The sequence below is a fragment of the Ornithodoros turicata genome, chromosome 2 (assembly GCF_037126465.1).
Source record: "Ornithodoros turicata isolate Travis chromosome 2, ASM3712646v1, whole genome shotgun sequence".
In the NCBI taxonomy this organism is placed as follows: Eukaryota; Metazoa; Arthropoda; class Arachnida; order Ixodida; family Argasidae; genus Ornithodoros; species Ornithodoros turicata.
In genome coordinates this window covers 79,219,888-79,239,166 of record NC_088202.1, presented here as the reverse complement: position 1 = coordinate 79,239,166, position 19,279 = coordinate 79,219,888, and the positions used below count along the sequence as shown (strand labels likewise).

At 45.9% G+C, this 19,279-nt stretch overlaps 2 protein-coding genes across 4 annotated transcripts in view; both read left to right on the top strand.

The window, feature by feature from the left end:
- Window positions 1-14,268, top strand: part of LOC135385603 (microtubule-associated protein 4-like) — a 73,454-nt gene extending 59,186 nt beyond the window's left edge. The window contains exons 6-9 of one of the 3 annotated variants that reach the window (XM_064615027.1): window positions 1,598-1,792; window positions 4,825-5,022; window positions 11,279-11,492; window positions 14,153-14,268. In XM_064615027.1, coding sequence (XP_064471097.1) covers window positions 1,598-1,792; window positions 4,825-5,022; window positions 11,279-11,446 — 561 coding nt within the window. In that variant the 3' untranslated portion in view covers window positions 11,447-11,492; window positions 14,153-14,268. Of the gene's footprint in view, window positions 1-1,597; window positions 1,793-4,824; window positions 5,023-11,278 lie in introns of all 3 variants that reach the window. The other 2 variants (XM_064615028.1, XM_064615026.1) reach the window with 2 other exon arrangements.
- A 1,226-nt stretch (window positions 14,269-15,494) lies between these two features.
- Window positions 15,495-19,218, top strand: LOC135383751 (glycine receptor subunit alpha-2-like). The gene is made up of 6 exons (XM_064613089.1): window positions 15,495-15,712; window positions 16,803-16,885; window positions 16,951-17,082; window positions 17,209-17,391; window positions 17,564-17,745; window positions 18,701-19,218. The coding sequence occupies exons 1-6, from the start codon at window positions 15,498-15,500 to the stop codon at window positions 18,908-18,910; spliced, it is 1,005 nt and encodes a 334-aa protein (XP_064469159.1). The 5' UTR covers window positions 15,495-15,497; the 3' UTR covers window positions 18,911-19,218.
- The last annotated feature ends 61 nt before the right edge of the window (window positions 19,219-19,279 follow it).

The following is a 19,279-nucleotide window of genomic DNA, read 5'->3' as shown; positions in this document are numbered from 1 at the left end:
CAAACTGTATCAAAGCACGGTGGAAGTTGTGGTGGACCTTAATAGGGTAAACAAGATTCAAGATAATACTTACGTTCTCTGTAATCGAAAACAATGCCCGGATGGTGCCGTGATGATTAACACTCTTTGTGCAGCTTTGTCAGAAGGCTCTGTTTAAGATATCTGCTTTACTCGTGACGTATATTGCCACCAGGTCCCTGTCCTGCCCACAATGCACTGATAAAAAGAAAAGACCTTAAGCGCGACCATAGAACCAAAGGTTGCTCTTTCCTATGTTCTATTCTATGCTTTCCTATGTCCGATAAATGTGTGGAAAAACTACACTACTATGAGTTGCGAAGCTAGATAGACAGGCCACCCTCCTCTCGAAACATGAAATTTGTAATAAAGCTGGCACTGGTCGCTTGAGTTGACATCTCAGCAAGTTCTAGGGGTCACACTCGAATCTAACCGAATACCAGTTCGGCGAACGCAGCTAGGTATCTCAGTGACTAAATGACTTACGGATACAACAGCTTTCGGCGAATTTGGGTATGGTGAAAACTGACCTAAATAGGAAAGTAACGACGGGGTAAGGGGACATCATCTACAAGATGAGGGGGCGTGCAACGGCTAACGGTGATCTCGAATCACTTGGAGGAACATTCGTGAAGAAATATGGATGATGAAGAAAGATGGCATCGCAAAAATGGAAGTCGCGAGGCTTAGTGCCCTCAGGGCACAGCGACCAGCCACCTATAGAACGGTGCAATAATATGTTCTATTGTATAGCAATAACAATACCAGTAACAATATACGTGCTGTTTTGTATTTTGGTCACTAAGAATAAGAAAAAAAAACTAGATGTGAATCTCGAGACACTTTAGTCCATTAACGTCGGAAAGCGGAAGAACCAGCCATTCGATTAGGGTCGATTGAAGAAACTCGTTGGAAAGGGTACACAAAAATGGTGTGCCTTGGTCTAGCAAAAGTCTAGCAAAAGTCTGGCAAAACAGCCGCTAGAGGCGGTACACATTCCTATACGGAACACTTTGAGACCGACACTGTCATTAAGTTCGATACTGGTGCGACTGCGGGCCGTCGTGTGAAACGGTACAGGAACCATGGTAAAGGTACAGAGTAGGCTATCCGCAGAACGATAGGAGTCTTAAGATATGCAAGTCCGTAAGATGGTGTGTGTTCGATTTAGGTTATTCGCATTTGTAAGCCCAAGGGCTAAGGCACAAAGCGGCGGCTGTCCCAGGCAGGAATTTGAGCTGGAATCCCAAGTGGATGGATTTGAAAAACAAGTGGATCCACTTGAAAAATAAAATGGAACCGTTTTGTTTTTCAAGTGGACCCACTTGGATTCCAGCTCAAATTTCTGTCTGGTGTACAGGCTAGTGATTGATCCCTAATGGTGCAGTGGAAGGTGACCTGGAGACAGCAAGATGACCAAGACGTGGGCTAGTTTCATTCATTACTGACCATAAATTAACTGGGTGTCGTAAGGCCCAAGAGACACGGAAAGGAAACATCATTGTTGTGTGCGTTTTTTTCTCTCTCTCTCTCTTTACGTGTGAGCCGACGTGGGTATGACGGAGAACGGCTGTTTCAGGTTCAAACGCAGAAACTGGAATGGCGGGCAGCGCCGAAAGTTGGCTCCTTGGATAACGCATCGCACAAGCCTGGTGGGGGTGACAAGAAGATTCTCTCCCAGAAGCTAGATTTCAAAGCCCAACCTAAGGTTGGCTCCCTAGACAATGTCGACCATAAGCCAGCCGGTGGAGTACTCAAGGTAAGCCAAACTAAAGTAAGTCTACTTTTCTGCAGTCTATTTCTGTTCTGCATGATCAAGATGCATAACGTAGATCTACCTGGCATGTTTAATGCACGCTACTTTGCATCATTTAATGCCATTTGAATGTGCTTTTCATATTGGAAGTAGAATATCCTCCTTAACACCTGTTTGCGCCACAGAACTATGTCATCGTCTCATGGGCTAATTAGTGGATTAAGTAGGAAAATTTACATCTAGACGGTTTCCAAGAAAAACGGCTAGGAAGCGCTGGTGTTACAGGATGTGTTACCATATGTTACGTGGAAACCATTCTTTGGCTGGGGTCTTGTCAGCTCCTGAGTGTATTGCACCGTGCCTTCGTCCACCTCGCTCTTCACCTTCAGAAAAATTATCTATCTGGAATGGGTATCGAACCTGGTTTCGAAGGCAAACGTTCTACCGGGGGTACGAACACGCTCCCTGTGGATAATACGCAACTATAGAGGTATCCGAATCTCGTGGTACATGGTTCCTGTGTTTATATAAGCAAGTGCTTCCCTGATGAGCTTCACGCTGACGTTCAACCTTACGTCGTAGAGCTGAAAATGAGTGTAGAATGAAGAAAGGTGTTAGAATGAGTGTAGAATTTACGTTCAATGATTGAAAACCTACCACACAGCGACTTAGCGACTTGACGCGCCACAGAGCATAGACATGGTGTGACTGCCCTTACCATTTTCACATCGAAAACGAAATTTCTTTCACGGCTGGACACTTCGTGCTGAAATGGTAAAACTGTGGACCGGCCTCTAAGCATGTAGTTTCCTTACTGGTTTAAATAGTCGTGCTGAAAACGACTATGAAATGTGAACATGATTGCCACCTGTTGGTAACTTTAGAGCATCTTTATTTACCTTGCCTCGAAACCCGAAACTACGGTGTATCTCTCTAGATACAGGGTGTCCCAGAAAACGTGTCATTGAATTATAATAAAAAAAACTACACCACCTAGAGTCATGAGGTCAATGGCATTTGTTCTTACTGGGTTTTTGCCACCTCCTCATTTGAATGTCGTGTAACGTAAGTTTAATTATGTAAATTTTTGCGACCTTAAGTCGGAAATTTGCCTAGTAAAGGTCACTTTTTTACCCCACCAGTGTGAAGAGCGTGTCTAATTTAGTCAAATTAATGATAATTGACAGGGATATTCAGGAGGTATCCCATCGGAAAAAGTAGCCGAACATCATGCTCTACGGAGGTCGCACAGAATAGCGCACGATGAATTTTTCAGCACAATCTTTGTCAGTCCGACGAAAGGAGGTTGGAAACCCAGCCCTCCCGACATCGCAGAAAGAGATAAAACAGGCACGGCTTATCACGCCCGATTATCACTGGGATAATGCTTTCCCTCTCCCAATTTTAGGAACTGTTACTTTTTCTACTATCACTCGGTGGGTTGGCTTCGGAACCTTCTTTCCTCGCACTGAGAGCGATTGCGCTCATAAAGTCATCGCGCGCCATGGTCCGGTGCTCCGAAAAGCATGATATTCGGCTATTTTTCCCGATGGGATAGCTCGTGAATATCACTGTGAATTATCATGAATTTGAGTGAATTCGGCACGCTCTTCATATTGGTGGGGTAAAAAAGTGACCTTTACTTGGCAAATTTCCGAGTTCAGGCCGCAAATATTTACATAATTAAACTTTGAGTACATGACATTCACATTAGGAGGTGGCAAAAACCTAATAAGAACAAATGCTGTTGACCGCATGATTCTAGGTGGCGTAGTTTTTTTTATTATAATTCAATGACACGTTTTCTGGGACACCCTGTATACAGGGTGTTTCACAAAACGTGTCATTCGGACTTTATAAAAAAAGCGGGGCGACGGAAAATACGGGGTAAACGGCATTTGTGTGGCAACTAAATTTGCCACCTTTCAAAAATATTTTCATTTGATTTTAATTAAAAGAAATCGAATTTCTTTAATTGAACTCCAAAATGTCCCAAGTCAACCTTAGTTTTTTTTTTTTTTTTTTTGTTTACTGAATTAGAGAGGCCGTAGCGAACTTAGTCCGATCCACCAAGAAATCCGCTCGACATTGCAAATGGAACTGCGCAAATAAAGTCCCGAAACTGCGGCTTCAAAGTTTCGGCGGCGCACCAAATCAGTCGCAAAGATGCGCGGAGAGGAGGACATGCTCCTGCCCCAATGAAAGATAGAATGTCAAAAAAAAAAAAAAAAAGAGAGGGCGGGAAAAAGGAGGCGGAATCATTCTTTTTTTTTTCTCGCTTATCAACGTTTGGTGGAATGTCACCCGCCTTGTTATCGGCGCGTCTTGTGCTGCACGCCGGTCCGACGATAAATTGTTCTAGCTTCATGGGGGCAGGAGCATGTCCTTCTCTCCGCGCATCTTTGCGACTGATTTGGTGCGCCGTTGAATACCCGAAACTTTGAAGCCTCAATTTCGGGCCTTTTTTGGGGCAGTTCCATTTGCAATATCGAGCGGATTTCTTGGTGGATGTGACTAAGTTCGCTACGGGCTCTCTAATTCTGTAAAAAACAAACAAAAAAAACTGAGGTTGACTTGGAAAATTTTGGAGTTCAATTAAAGAAATTCAATTCCTTTTAATGAAAATCAAATGAAAATATGTTTGCAAAGTGGCAAATTTAGTTGCCACACAAATGCCGTTTACCCCGTATTTTTCCGTCACCCCGTTTTTTTATAAAGTCTGAATGACATGTTTTGTGAAGCACCTTGTATATGATGTCTTTAATGAAATCGTATGTTGGTATTGCTGGACGCCATCACCGACGCTGTTGTTGGCACTCCAGCTAGCTTGCACGAACGTTGAGGAAATTCTTCAGTAGCATCATCAGAAGCCTTCTCCCACTACTCCTTGTTAGCTGTCAATCGGACCGTTCTTTTTTTCTTTTTTACCGTTTACGAGCTACATAAATAAAGTGTATCACCTCACGCTAATTCGAGTTGCCATAACCTGTCTGCGACGTTAAAAGGAGAATATCTTGCACTGTATTTCCTTTTCCCACGTACATTTCAAGGTGGAGACGCAGAAATTGGAATTCAAGCAAAAGGCGCAATCCAAGGTTGGATCTCTAGACAACGTCAAGCACAAGGCGGGTGGCGGTGCAGTCAAAATCGTCTCTGAAAAGCTTGACTTCAAGGAAAGAGCTTCTTCGAAGATTGGCTCCTTGTCTACGACGTCGGATGTCAGCAGCAATCGGGGCTCGGAAACTCAGGTGAGTTGAGAGGCACGTACATATCAGACATAAGTGTACGCTGTTGCAAACACACACAACCCTGCACAACCTTCCCTCTTTGTCTGGAATCAAAAGGCCGGGCAAGACCGTCAGACAACATTTTTTTCCTTGCTTGTAGCCATGGAAGTCGCCTGCAATTTAGGAGATTATCCTACAGCCGCAGCGTGCACGTAGGTTCCGTCGCGTGCACGCATTGAACCTGTTGGTGTCGACCCATTCGGAACGCCACCTCTTCTTCCCTCTATTGAAAAGTTTCAGACGTGTGTGATGTAGCGAAGTACATCGACGTCCACGACGTGTAGCGTCGACCGGTCGAGCGGTTGCACACCAGCATTTCGCACCTCCTGAATAGGCTGGCAGAGACCGACGTTTCCTACTGGCGATGGAGATTTGACCATAATGAACTAAAAAGCTCCTCGAGAGACGTCTTCTTAATGTGCTTTATTTTTGCGAGTTTCCCGTATTTAGGTCCGCGATATTGCGAAGCCCAACATTTCTTCAATGTAGGAAGTGTAGGCAGCTCAGGTTTCGTCGGTGCTTGAACTCGTTGCGACAGCTACCCTTTCTAAACCTGCCTACTAAAGAAGTCTCGAACGAGAGTGCACGGTACAGCTGAGGACGTGAAATCCGTTTGCTGGCTTACAATGCACCTCTTCACTAAATCGGTTATGTAAAAACTGACGTTAACATTCGTGAGACCGTCCCAGTTATATTGGTTGCGTTAAGTAACCGCCCCGGAGCGCGAGTGTTTCAGACTCCACTCACTTAACGCGGCACAAGCACCATTCGCGCACCCGGGAGTGCGAGACCCCGAGCCCTTTCCCGCGCACGCGTTTTGAAATGGGGGCTTTGAACCAGACGACAAGCGCTCGGGTGCTTGAGATTTTCCGTGACGTACTTCCTGTTGAGCGCCGGCAGGGCGACCTTCGAAATGTGGGTTCGGAAGCAAAATACGGACTTTTTATGTTACCCAATGCTCCGATTTCAGTAAACTGTAATATTTTTATAACTGTTATAATTTATTATCATCTATTAGTGGACAACTTCCACACGGATATCGGCGGTTATTCACGGGAAATGCGGTGCTTCAATGCAGACATCTCCACGCCATGCAGCCGTCTTCACAGTAAACAGCTCCTATAACGTCTGTTATAAATTCCCATCTTTTCCATTTCATTTGCTGTTACAAGGAGAAGTCTTCGCAACTGTAGTCGTCCCTTCCAACGTTGCTATAGTTCAAGCTAAGCCAACGTGTCCTCCGTCTGTGCACTGCACGAGCAGACAACAGGAAGACATCAGGGACACACACACACACATAAATGGGATGATGATGTGGTGGGTCATTCTCCGCCGTTATTGCGGTACACTGCCCCATTGCGCTTGTGGAAGGGATGAGAAAGTGATGATGATGGAAAGGTGTCCTATTAGAGTTCGTCCATTAGTCCAGTGCTGGAGAGGAACTGAGCAACAGCTCGTAGGCCTTGCATCAGATGTGAGGGGTCCGACCATGGCCCGAGAATTTTGGCTAAGTCGAACTGGCGTTTCCATGAGGGCGCGCTCGCGATCGTACTGTCCGCAGACCAGGAGGACGTGATGGAGGTCACCGCTCACACCACACGTGGAACAGAGGCTGGACGCGCCGACACCGAGGAGGTGTTGGAAAGCCGGTGTGAACCCCACACTAAGTCTCATGCGGTGGAAGACTGTGGTAAAGCAACGCGGCATTCGGCGGGGGAGAGTAAGGGACAATGTGGAGTCAACGGAGTAAAGCAGAGAGTGGGTGGTGATGTAACGTTGCCATTGAGACTGCATAATGGGGTCAGTGAGGCTTGAGACGAGGTAACTGCGATCCCTCCGAGACAAGATGATGGGGACACGCCGGGTGTACTGGTGCGCGCCTGCGGCTGTTCGATCTGCGTCCTCGTTTCCACTGATGGCCACATGACGCGGGATCCACTGGAAGACGATAGAGTGGCCCTGTGCGCTTGCTTTCTTATATACTTGCAGAATTTCAATGACCATAGGACAGAGGAAACCGCAAAGTCCCATAGTTGACACACACTGCAGCGCAGATCTGGAATCCGTAAAAACGACCCAGGAGCGAACGGGGCTGTCAGTAAGTTTCCGCAGGGCGAAAAGAATAGCATAAAGCTCAGCGCATGTTGACGATCGATGTTTTATGTGAGAGATGATGGCCATCTGAAATTGACTCGGAGGGAATGACAAAGCCAGACGACGAAGTTCCCCTCGTGGTTGAGCCGTCCGTGAAAACTGCGGTGGAAGTCTCATAACACGGGCTCATCATATCGAGAGTGAGCTGCTTCGTCACGTATGCAGCAACGTTGCCTTTCTTCCCTGTTAGCCCAGGCACCGACAGGGAGATGCAGGGTGTCGGAAAAGTCAAAGGAGGAATGCTGGGGGCTGAGGGTGACACCACAAAGTCAGGTATACTGTAGTCTTCAGTTGAGAGACACATGTGTGTACGCTGCTCTGCTTGCGTCTTCGGAGCTTCATAACTAGCGGATGCCGCCGATGGTGAGCTAGGAGGCGAAGGTACTGCCGACACGTCTCCCCGTAGCGAAGAACTTCAAGCGGGGCTTCCATAGCCTCAGCAATGACCATATGGGTCTCTGCCGCCCGAGGGACTCCCAAGCACACTCGAAGACTGCGCGCCAGGAGGCACTGAAGCTTATGTACTGAAGAAGGTGGATGGCCATTCAACACAGGCAAGCTGTATGCAAGTGACCCGCGAACCAAAGCTCGGTGGACGGCCAAAATCGACGCCATGGCACTGCCCCACTTCATGCCTGCCAGTTGCCTGGTCACCGCAATCCACCGGTGGACCTTGCTTTCCAAGCTCGCTATGTGCTTCACTCAAGAGAGTCTGGCGTCTACCGTGACACCTAGGAAACGATGAAAGGATGCACTCCTCAGCTGTACACCAGCAACTGAAAGAGGGAAGGGACGCATGTTCCTTGTCGTAAACGGGAGTACTACGGACTTTTCAGTCGAGATGTCGACGCCGGCCGTTGCGAGGTAGTGCTCAATAGTGTTCAAAGCGTGTTGCAGGCGCCGCTGGATGGCCGGACGGGATTTGCCGCTGGTCCAAATGCAGGTGTCATCCGCGTAGATCGAAGTTGACAGTTTCTTTCCAATGCAGCCCCGAAGACCCGCCATGGCCACGTTAAACAGAATTGTACTCAAAACGCTCCCCTGTGGGCAGGGTTGAAAAAAAAATACGTATATTTTTAAAAAGACCCTCTCCAGTGGGCTTTTTTTGGATAAAGCCCGGATAGGAAATCTGGATATTTTTGGAGAATACATACAAGGCTAGAAATGTGACACAGAGTAAAAACAAATGTGCTTTGCTGTTGTTGATATCGGATGACCTCTCACAGTTTCTGTTTACGGAATTGCCTGACCCAGCAACATTGTATCAGTTTCTAATGTTTTCCGAAAAGTGGAGTTCCATGCACGCGGGGTTGAATAGTGTGAATTCTACACGCCTGGATTAGCTGGCGTCGGCGCACTTCAGTTACAGTGCCTCCAGGAAGCGGAAGAAAGTCTCTCCCTGAATGGGCAGAAGTAGAAGAGAACGGGAAAAAGTTAAATCTGAAAAGTTATAAGCTAAAAAGTTAAGTTCAAAAGTTACAAAGTTAAAAAAGTTAAAGGTACTGTAAAGCAGCACCGATCAAATGTCATTTAGTGTGGCTATTCGATAGTCCAAGCCACCAGGACAAAAACTGTGCAAGTTTCATTCCAATCGACGAAACAATTAATTAGAAAATTACAATTAAAGATTACGGGCAACACTGTACTAGGTATTCGAAATGAATCCGTACTTCTGACACATACGGCGGCAACCACATTGCATGCGTGTAACACTGGGCCCGCCATAACAATCCACCACAAAATCCGCCCCTGCAATCCACACAACGATCTACATCTGAGGATAAACGGATAAGCGAATTGAAATGAAATGCTGAGCCGTTGAAAAAAATGTGTCAGATGTTCAAGAAGCCAGACAGCGTCGGGACTTGTTTGTTCACCGAGGTTCACAGAGAGAGTTTGTTCGTTCGAAAGAGGCCGCGAACAAAAGGAGCGCGCAGGCGCAGCAGAGAAGTAGGGAGAGCCCCCATCGAAGAGCGGCCAGCATTGGGTTACTTCGCAAAAACAGGGGTTAACAGGTTAAACTGTTAACAGGGGTTTCAGAATGCATAGGTAAACATAAAAACTAATAATATGGTTACTAAAATAACGAAGTTCCGATGTCATATTGTGTAATATCAATTTTCAGTGTTGCCCGCTGTACAGGGGGTTGTTTGACACCAGGCGTCGCACCGCTCCACTATGCCGCATCTTTCATGGCAAATTAAAAATATTTATAGCGCGTTGTCGGTCGTGTGGTTATGCATATGGTATTTAGAAGCAACAGAGTCTCTAGACACATCACCGGCATATCATGCTTGTCTACTGCTTTACAGTACCTTTAAAAGCTAATGTTGCGCGTACCTGAGCTTGTGCAAACAGCCAGCCAACACTACAAGAAAATAAACCAGGAGTTTTCCGTGTGACGCTGAATTCATATTGTCTTTCATCACATCTGGAGAAAATCTCTAAAAAATCCGGATAAAATTGTGCGGATAAAATCCAAAAAAATCCACCGGATAAAATCCATGTGGATTGAATCCAAACAACCCTGCCTGTGGGACTCCATGAGTCATCGACACATGCTCCGTATCCCCTTGACGGGTGCGAACAAATAGTTGCCTGCCATGGAGGAAGTCTCAGAGAGCTCTGAAGGGTAGGCCGGCTTGGGTGAGGGGATGCAGAACGCAGGCGTGGCTGACGGTGTCGTAAGCGTGTTTAACATCAAGAAATGCAGCCACCACTGTCTTCTTACGCGCCTTTGCTTCTTCCACCGACGTAATGAAGTCAAGAACAGAGTCCATGGAAGACCTGTGCTGGCGGAATCCTGTCATTTCCTGCGGGAAGGAGTGCCTCTCGAGCCACCACTCGATTCTGTGGAGGATCATGCGCTCAAACAACTTGCAAAGGCAGCTAGTCAAGCTCACTGGCCTGAAAGAAGAGAGCTGTGAGGGCGATTTTCCCGGCTTCAGTAGTGGGACAACTCGCGCTTGCTTTCAACTGTCAGGTACCTTCCCGGTTCTCCAGGACGTGTTAAATACCTCGAGCAGGCACTTCTGACATCCCTCATCCGGGTTACGGATAGCCTGATACGTGATATTATCCGGGCCTGGGGAAGATCGAACACGTGACAGGAGGAGTGCGTTATTTAACTCAGAGAGCGAAAAGTCACTATCCATGTCCCGATCAGTGATGGCTGGACTAGCTTCAATCTGTTCCGTCAAATAGGTCATGTGGCCCATGAAAGCCAGTGGACACGGTGCCACGGAATGAGTGCCAATGTTGTGACAGAAAGCCAGGGCCACTTCACCCTCTGGCTTAGAAGAGAACAACGCTAGAGCACCTTGCGGGATCAGGGAGTGAGCAGTGTAGCACTCCAAAGTTGCTTTTCACTGTTAAGTGGCCGCTCCGTGCGTCTTATACTCCCGATTTCAGTGTGCCGAAAGAGGGGCGCCTACTTAACGCAACCATTGTGTACCTACTCGCTCATGAGCAGACAACGAATCGTGCGTGTCTCGCGTGTCCGCTCTGGGGAATATGTAGAGACTTTCTTTGGATAGCGCTAACGGAGATGGAGTTGTCCCGAGAGCTGGTGGAGTTAACTATGGGACGGCCGGAATGCTGCAGCATATTCTGCAGTGTCTGCAGTCTTATAATTCCATGGTGCAGGTGGTAGTCTCAGGTGGCAGGCTCTTGATCACTCCAAGAAGATACTGATTCTTGGGGGGAAGCTTACGATCATTCTTCCTGACAATACATATCAGTCACTGCCTTGCACGCCGGCCTCCAGGAGTGAATCTCCCACCTCACAAGGCATTCAGGCAGGATGCACAGCATGACTTCCTTAGTGCCAACTATAGTGCTAACTTCTCAAACACTGCCTAGGGTTAAGACAGCTGACGAGCCCTAGGTATTGTGAAACAGTTGGAGAGCATCTTTTGTGACGACCGTTTGACTTTACAGACTCCTCTACAATAAAAGAGCTTCGGCTCTTCAGTCCACTACAGAGTTCAGTTCTTCTTCTGCCTTTATGACTCGAGTTCAGTGCCAGTATATTAGTTCATCAAAGTTCTTTTCTTGTTTCCAGAGCCCTGTACAGCCGACCAGCCCCGCTCCGAACGACGATGTCGCTGCAGTGGAGGCCAACGGCCACGGGGCCGACTCGGACATTTCGCCAACCAAAGACGAGGTAGCCAATGTTGTGGCTCCAGAGCAGCCTCCTGTGGCTGCCACCGCTGAAGTGGCCCAATGCTGATGGCGGCAGCATGATCATCAACCTACAACACAGCAGCTACGAGCTAGTGCGTTTCTCTTTTAACAAAGTATAGTGGGACTCTGTCTTTTGTCTCTGTGTTTAGCAAGGTTTGCAGACGTGTAAAAACGTGCACTCGCAGTGTGTTTCTTTAGTTTCCTTCTTCTTCCCCCGCGACCCTCGTGTTCCTTTTCATCTGTAGCGACCAGCCACATCTCACCCTAGTTTGTTACACTCTGTCAACGTGGGTTTGGAGTTCAACAAAGTTCAAGAACACAGAGAGTTGATCACACATATAGAGCGTGAAGCTTTTCACGGCGGGTAAATAGATTATCAGAAGCAATTTTCAAAATTTACGTTTTGTTTGCGAATTTGCTTCACGATAATGGCCGCCGTGATAGGGTTTAAACGTCATACGCCTTCCTGCAATACAGCACTGATGTCAACGATGTTCCTTTTGGTAGGAGATACCGTAAATTTAAAAAATAAAAAGAACAACAATGCCCGCAAATCCTATATTTCTTGTTCGATGTATTAAAACTATGTATGCATAAATATATATATACATATATGAACTAGATATACTCCCTGAAGACTTAGCTTCCATGACTACCATCAGCGATAGCCACACGCCTCTATGTGCTACCCATGTGTTATACTTTGGATTATTTGTATAATCAACTGCTTTTGGTTGCGGTACACTTAAATGTTTCCATGTACGTAGAGCAGATCTACTACACTTGTTCTCGTGGTTTAACGGCTGCATTGCGAAACACTTGCTGCACGTAGAATGCTGCTGAGCTTTAGCGTATTTATTATTTCGTGACAGAGGGCCCACAGAGGATACGAATAGATGAGCAGCAACGTATGAAGCTCTTTACATGTAAATGTTATCTTTCCTTCTCTTTTTATGTACCCATTACATGAGTTCTTCATGATTAAGTTCACTTCACGCGATTTCTTTCTTTTTTTTTCTTTAAATGGGGAAAAGGCATGTCATCAAAATCATCTTGGGAGCAACTGCAAATGGTGCGTTAAAAGACAAAATATACCTGATATGTCATTTAATGCGCCATTATAAGGTTAACAATATTGTAAACTTATGTTAGTGCTAACGTCGTTAAACAATAAGCAAAAGAGGATTATGCGAGTGAGCTGGTGTAAACGTGACGTGGCCAGCATATATATTCCTGAGTGTCGGGCTTAAGGCAGGGAGACGAACAGAGAAACGTACAACTTTACGTATGTTTTCGCGCCCGTGTCTGAACCACAAACGCAGAGACATTCTGCCTACGTTACCGCCAAACAACTTCAGCAATTTGCCCAGCTACAACCAATATATGGTTGTTCTGCAGCATCATTTCCGAAGGATATCAGTGCAGAATTTAATTTGTCGAAAAATATTACGCCAACGTTGCAATCTGATTTCCGCGACAGACATTATAGTTGCTTCTGGTGTTGCCATTTATTTAAGATGTCCTTTGATCCACGTATTTTTCATTCAACGTACCCGAATATTTCACATGTAAGAGCAAACGGTACATTTGGGACTGGATGTGACCCGGAGTAACGATATCGTACTCCGAGTGTCACAAAGGGAGAAGGTACGGATACGGATTCTGCATCTACGCCTAATGTCGCCACTTGCTTTTGTCCGCCTCTATGCTTAGCTGTGTCCTTATGTATACTTGTGAGCCGTATGCGTGTATGTAAATAAAAGAATAAAGATCTCTGCCCTGTTGAGGTTTTAAAGAGCTTGGTGCGGACACATTCCTTAGATATAACAGTCCATGGAGGCGAGAATGTTCAATGTGCTGTGATGGCTTTGTGGCGATGAAAAAGATGGGCAATGGTTATTGCCTCAATGGAAAATTACAATGTAGAGATACAACTCTATCCTACTTTAGTAAACACAGATGTGCCATTTTATATGCATCTCTTTGATAGCATTATCTCCGAAAGGCTGCTTTATAGGTAGCACTTTCTCTGTTTTGTACGAGACTGGTTTGTTGTTCTTCCACCATATTCGAACTAAAGGAGTTCCTGTTTTGCTGTTCATAGCTTTTTTGTAAACTTACTCTAGTGTATTAACCCGCTTACTTTGTCATTTTGACAACGTAGTCTCTGCTACGCTTAATGTGCACTTACTGTAGTGTATAATCAATTAATCACGAACCATTACTGCCAAGACGTATTCCTGCAATTGCATTGAACTGAATTGAATTGCATGATTGGTCGCTGTTGAGTGCCTGTAAAGTGCAGTGAAGCACAAGTTATGGCTATGCACATCAGTGATGGTGCGTATTACAGGGTTGCAGTGTACAATGATAGCGGGTTCTCTTTTTTTCGTTTTACATTCGTAGTACACGGCCCCGAGGTCTGATCCTGTACAAACGACGCCTAAACAACGGTGCCCTCTAATGTGTAGTTTCTTGGACAGAATCCAACCGTGTCGCGAACGTTAAATACCTGATGCAAGTCGCTTATGCTTTTCACAAATTCAGGTGATACACGTAGTGCTAATTGGCCAAAAAGTGACGGATTGACACAAAGAAAATTATCGCTTGCAACGAGTAGATATATACTAGCTTGAACGCGGTTTTGTACAAGCACAGGTGTGGGGCGCATGAATGACAATTCTTTGGAAAGATGTGATGTCGCTTGGAAGCGTTTCTTTAGCCGCCATTTTTCCGTTCCTTCTGATTTCAGTCACCCCTGATGTGCTTCACATCTTTTGCCAAATCGGTGCGTGGAAATTCCACCATTCTGCCTGCTGCTAAATAAGAATTGTATTTTGTAGGTCCAATAAAGTATTAAAACGAATACACCCGTGGTTCCTTTCATTTGCACGTTACACGGCGACTGTCACCCATTCACTGGAACTGAACAGACCGAGTGGGGGTCAACGACACAATGGGAGGATGGTAGGAAGGGAAAGGGCCGCCTTACGCGAATCGTAGCAAACGTTTTCTGTTCACCGTCAACTGCTGTCAGGATGCAATATGGCATCAAATATGCTAGTCATTGCTAGCACATTTTTAGTTTTCAACGTGCGTTACTTGGAATGTCGAGGAAGTGTACTCACGTAAGTTGACAGGCTTGATATATCCATGAAAGTTTAGGCTGACACGTTGAACTCCTTTGGGCAAAACCAGGAGCCAGCGCGTGCTATCACTTAGGTAGCACCGCGCCGTTTCCTTTAATTATTCACTTTAACTATTTTTAAACGTAGAATTTACTATACACCAGCCTGACTGAACCAACGAGACTTGAGTTATAAACGTCCACTTAAACCGCCACGTTAGCGTGCCCCTGCCCACTCATGCCAGTGTTGCGCAGTATGAACTTGTAGCTCTTATGTCGGTCGCGCGAGAAGTGAGGAATGAAGACGCGTCACCCACTAGCTTAGCTTTTTTAATAGCACGCTTAACACCTGTGCTCACTCTAGAGACTGATTTCTCGGTCACAGCGATGGATAAATATTAAACAGTTTTCGCTATCGTTAACTAAACATCCCGCTATTGAAAAGAGGATTTGCCTCTGTAACGATTATCTCATTGCAGACGAGAGGTTGCCAGGTCGGCGAATCACAGTTTGGCTAGATATGCACGACGATTAACGATTGGAAAAAGGCTACGGCTGCCATTCTTGGACGAAATTTTCGAGGACTATGACAGCAGTGCGTGGCCTACTTTTGGACAAGGTAAGCGAATCTTCTGACAGTGCATCTGTGAAAGCAGGGCGATGCGAAAAACTGTCATAGGATGCTATCTAGCCTAACCTTAATTGAATCACGCGGAGAATCGTAGTAGCGGACATTTGTACGGCAATTTGCAATTCCGGAAGGTGAACCGCTTTGACGTGAGTAGCGTTACTTCTTGACTCGGAACGCTTTCTGCGGTTTGCCGCTTTCCAGGAACAGCGACAACAGTTGAAGTGAGAATCCACATAGACTCCATAGGACCCTTCTCCCAAGATGATATGGTTAGTTAACGGCGAATAGCAAGACAAGAGGTTCAACGTAACTGCTCGATTCCAGGATTACGGCATGGACATGCACCTGCAGCTGTCCTGGCTGGACACGAGACTTAACTTGCGCCGGTTCGGCGTCAATTGGACACTGTCGCTGAATGGTGCCGATATCGTACCCAGGATGTGGAAGCCAGACTTATTTTTTGCGAACGTAAAAACAGCCAGTTTGCACGATGTGACTATGGTCAACCAGTTGGTGGACATCAGCCCGGACGGACAAGTATTTTACAGCATGCGGTAATATCACAAATCCAGAGTTGTTGTTGAGAGTTGTCGAAAAATGTCAGTCACTGTCTCGAAGTGTGGAAGCAACTGAAATAGTGACTTCCTTTCCGGGGCAAATAACGTAAACAGGTTGCTCGCTTGCAAAATAATCAGGCCAAGTGTTGGATGCACCAGGTGGCGATACTTCGGTGTGGCTCCTGAAGCCATTCTCTCACGCGACTAACGAGGTACATGCTTCCTTATTGATGCACTGTACGTTCTGCTTACCACTTCAAATATCAAGCGCGAAGCTGCTCCTATAATGGTTATGTCCCATCCTTTATCTGCTCGGTGTCAGAAATGCCTGGTTAACGTGTGGTCCCACAGACGTGGGACCGGTACTACTTGACCCTGTGCGCCGCTCCCGTCAGTGGTGCATCACTTTCGACTTCCTCCAGACGACAGACCCCATGAACCAATTATGATTTAACAACCAGACTTTCATGTCATCCACACTTCACTCCACATTCGTTATCTAATATTTGTTGTTGCTTAATATTTGTATTATTTTTTTAGGAATAGCAAGCTGATCATTGGTCAGGCTGACCTTTCCGAAATAAACGTATATCCCCCCCCCCCTACACACACACAGACGTGGCCAAGAGCGCAGGTGTGCACAGTTATTATTGCAGATAGGGGAGAGGACGAGAAGGAAAAGGAAGAGAAAAATGAGGTACAGCTGGGGGGGGGGGGGGTGCGGAGCAATATATCGCAGTAGTACTTTATGTACGGCTATGAGGCAGCTTCACTTGATCTGAATCATTGTGCTTGCGGAACACTTGTCTGGAAGACATCATCAGCTTCAACCGTTAGAGAAAGCAGCAAGGAATTGTAGCAAAAAAGAATGAGGAGGATAATTAGAAACGTATGAGTGCGAGGTTCATTTCAACGGCCCCTTGCTCGCAATCGGCGGTAGTTTATCGTAGGAGTTACCTTTCGCTTTTGCAGCGGTTTTCCAAAAGTATCCAATTAGCAGAGTACTGAATGGCAACGCTGTACCCATGTCGCAGAAGTTACAGAAAATATCAAACTATCTGACTTTCCTTTCTTCACATCATGTCAGGCTTAGCCTTGAACTGGCCTGCAGAATGCACTTCGACCACTATCCGCTCGATACTCAGCGGTGCCCCATGCATTTAGGACCATGTGAGTAAGAACACATTATAGTTCTACAAGCATGCTGTAAAGCACTTCTACTTCCGTTTTCAAAGTTTCCCAGACGATCGACCAGACAGTTTTGCGTTGGAAGAGGGACCCAATCGTTTTCAAAAAGCCGATAAGCGTTCCACAGTATCACCTAGATGGGGTTACACACGACCGCTACACGAGGACGATCGAGACAGGTAAGGAAACCACCGGTCGTGTTTGTCCAGAACGGTCAAATGCAAGGCTACATCGAGCCAAGCAGATGTGAGTTTCAATAGTTCCACATCAGGCATACTGGACCGGTGTCTCGTTTTTGTTTTCAGGATCCTTCAGCTTCCTCGTAGTTCGTTTCACCGTTGTTCGACAAAGAGGATATTACCTTATCACGATCTACTTCCCTACCATGCTTTTTGTTGTCATATCCTGGCTGACTTTCTACCTGCACATTGGGATGGCTCCAGGAAGGATAATTCTCGGACTTGGAATGCTTCTCAACTTAGTGTCAAGTAAGTAACTCTTCTGTACGCTTTGCTTCCCACTTGTGACCGTCATAACTACTAACGTTGGTGCACTACACGGTCGAGCACATTGTTGTAGAAGAAAGGCTGCACTTGTTCTGCTGAACTTCACAGCAAAATGACGGTTAAGATACTCTTTTTTTCCTGGCTCACCTTACAGCAAACACCGGTGTACGGTCGGAGGTACCCCCGGTGTCGTATATGAAGGCCTTGGATGTGTGGATGGGTGGCTGCGTCTGTGCCGTCTTTGGAGCGCTTTTTGAATTTACCCTGGTACATTACATCGGAAGGGTGAAAAGAAGACCCAGATGGTTCAGACAAATCGACGATGGATTGCTCTGGGTAAAGTTCTGCTACTGTACTTTTAACGGAGAACACATAATGTGGACCGAGTAATTGAAGCCCTTAAGACCAGAAAGATCTATCGAAAGATCGAAAGAATCGATCATGTGTGACGCTGCAGCAATGAAAGCCGCTGAACGAAATCATATGCTTCCTCCCTCGTCCCACAACGGGTATCCTCGTCTTTCTGTTAACTTTAGCTCTGGAGTAAATAGTCGCAATAAGCTTTCCATTCCTGAAGTCCACATGTAATGTGTCATACAAGCCACTCCGCGAGAAATCTGTAGCGGGTACTGAGTCATAAATTCCTTCCTTCATGGTACATACATTATAACGCATTGCGTTGTCAGGTTCTCTTACATCTCAGAAAACAATAACGGCATTAGCCAAATGGAGCGGAACCAAAAGGGGGTATGCCCAGAGATTTGCGCAGAATTTTTATCTTGGGGGGGGGGGTAAATTCTGTAGGGGACGTGTAACAGCCCTGTCTGCTCGCTTTTCGTTTTGGTCTTCTTGGCTTTCTTACTTTCTTTTATTAATATTATTATTTTTAGGTGAGTGGTGTTCGTAAGACCTTTGGGAGGGTGTTACAGGTGTGCAGGATGTGATGGGAGACTCCGTGCTTCTACAGCCTGTGGGTGTGTCAAAAATGGTTAAAACCAGAACCGAAATATTAGCGTCGTCGTTGTAAGTTGGTTGCGTTTGTCGCGGCACCTCCCTTTTCTTTTCTCAATGGCAACAGAGTTCTCCCACAAAGCTTGCCACACGAGACTGCCATGGTCAATCATGACCCCTTATTTCTGTTATACGAAAGTATGCATTGATGCATTTCCTACTTAGTTGTAGGCATCAACCTGCAAGGCATTTTATTTTATAATTGTTCTTTAATACGTAATGGCGTTTCCGCAACTGTAGTCTCTCCGAAATAATATCTTTGTTTCTTTTTTCTTTCCAGCTGGTGAAGCCTAAGCCTTATGAAAGCGATAAGGAGGACGAGAATTATGATCCGTACGATTACGACGAGCTCTACAGGAATGTCAAGAGAGCATACAGCATTGACAGGATAGCACGTGTCATTTTTCCCCTTTTCTATTTCTTTTTCCTTATCGTCTACTGGACTATTTATGCTTACCAGTTTCTTGTTGATCATCCCGTTGAGTATTGACAAAACACAGGACTCGTCGGTTTATGGCTTTTGTATTTCCCGTCTGCGAGGAAAAGCAAGGGCAAAATTGTTAAGGAATTTCTTTTATTCTTCACTTTGGGTGGCTCGATTGAAGCTTTAGCGCATTTCTGTTCTTTTGTAATGTAATAAACATTTACAGAGCATATTTATCTGCTATGTCACATTATTCCCAGAAAGGTGCTGCCCTAGCGAGAGCGAGGGCGGCTTCCTGCTTCATGATTTTGATTGATGCCCCTTTCCACTGAACAAAAAAAATGCTAGATGCCAACTGACACGCTTTCGTTAAAATTTGCAGCCCATAACGATATTTCCGATTGTGAAAAAATAGAGCGAGATGGAAACAGTGTG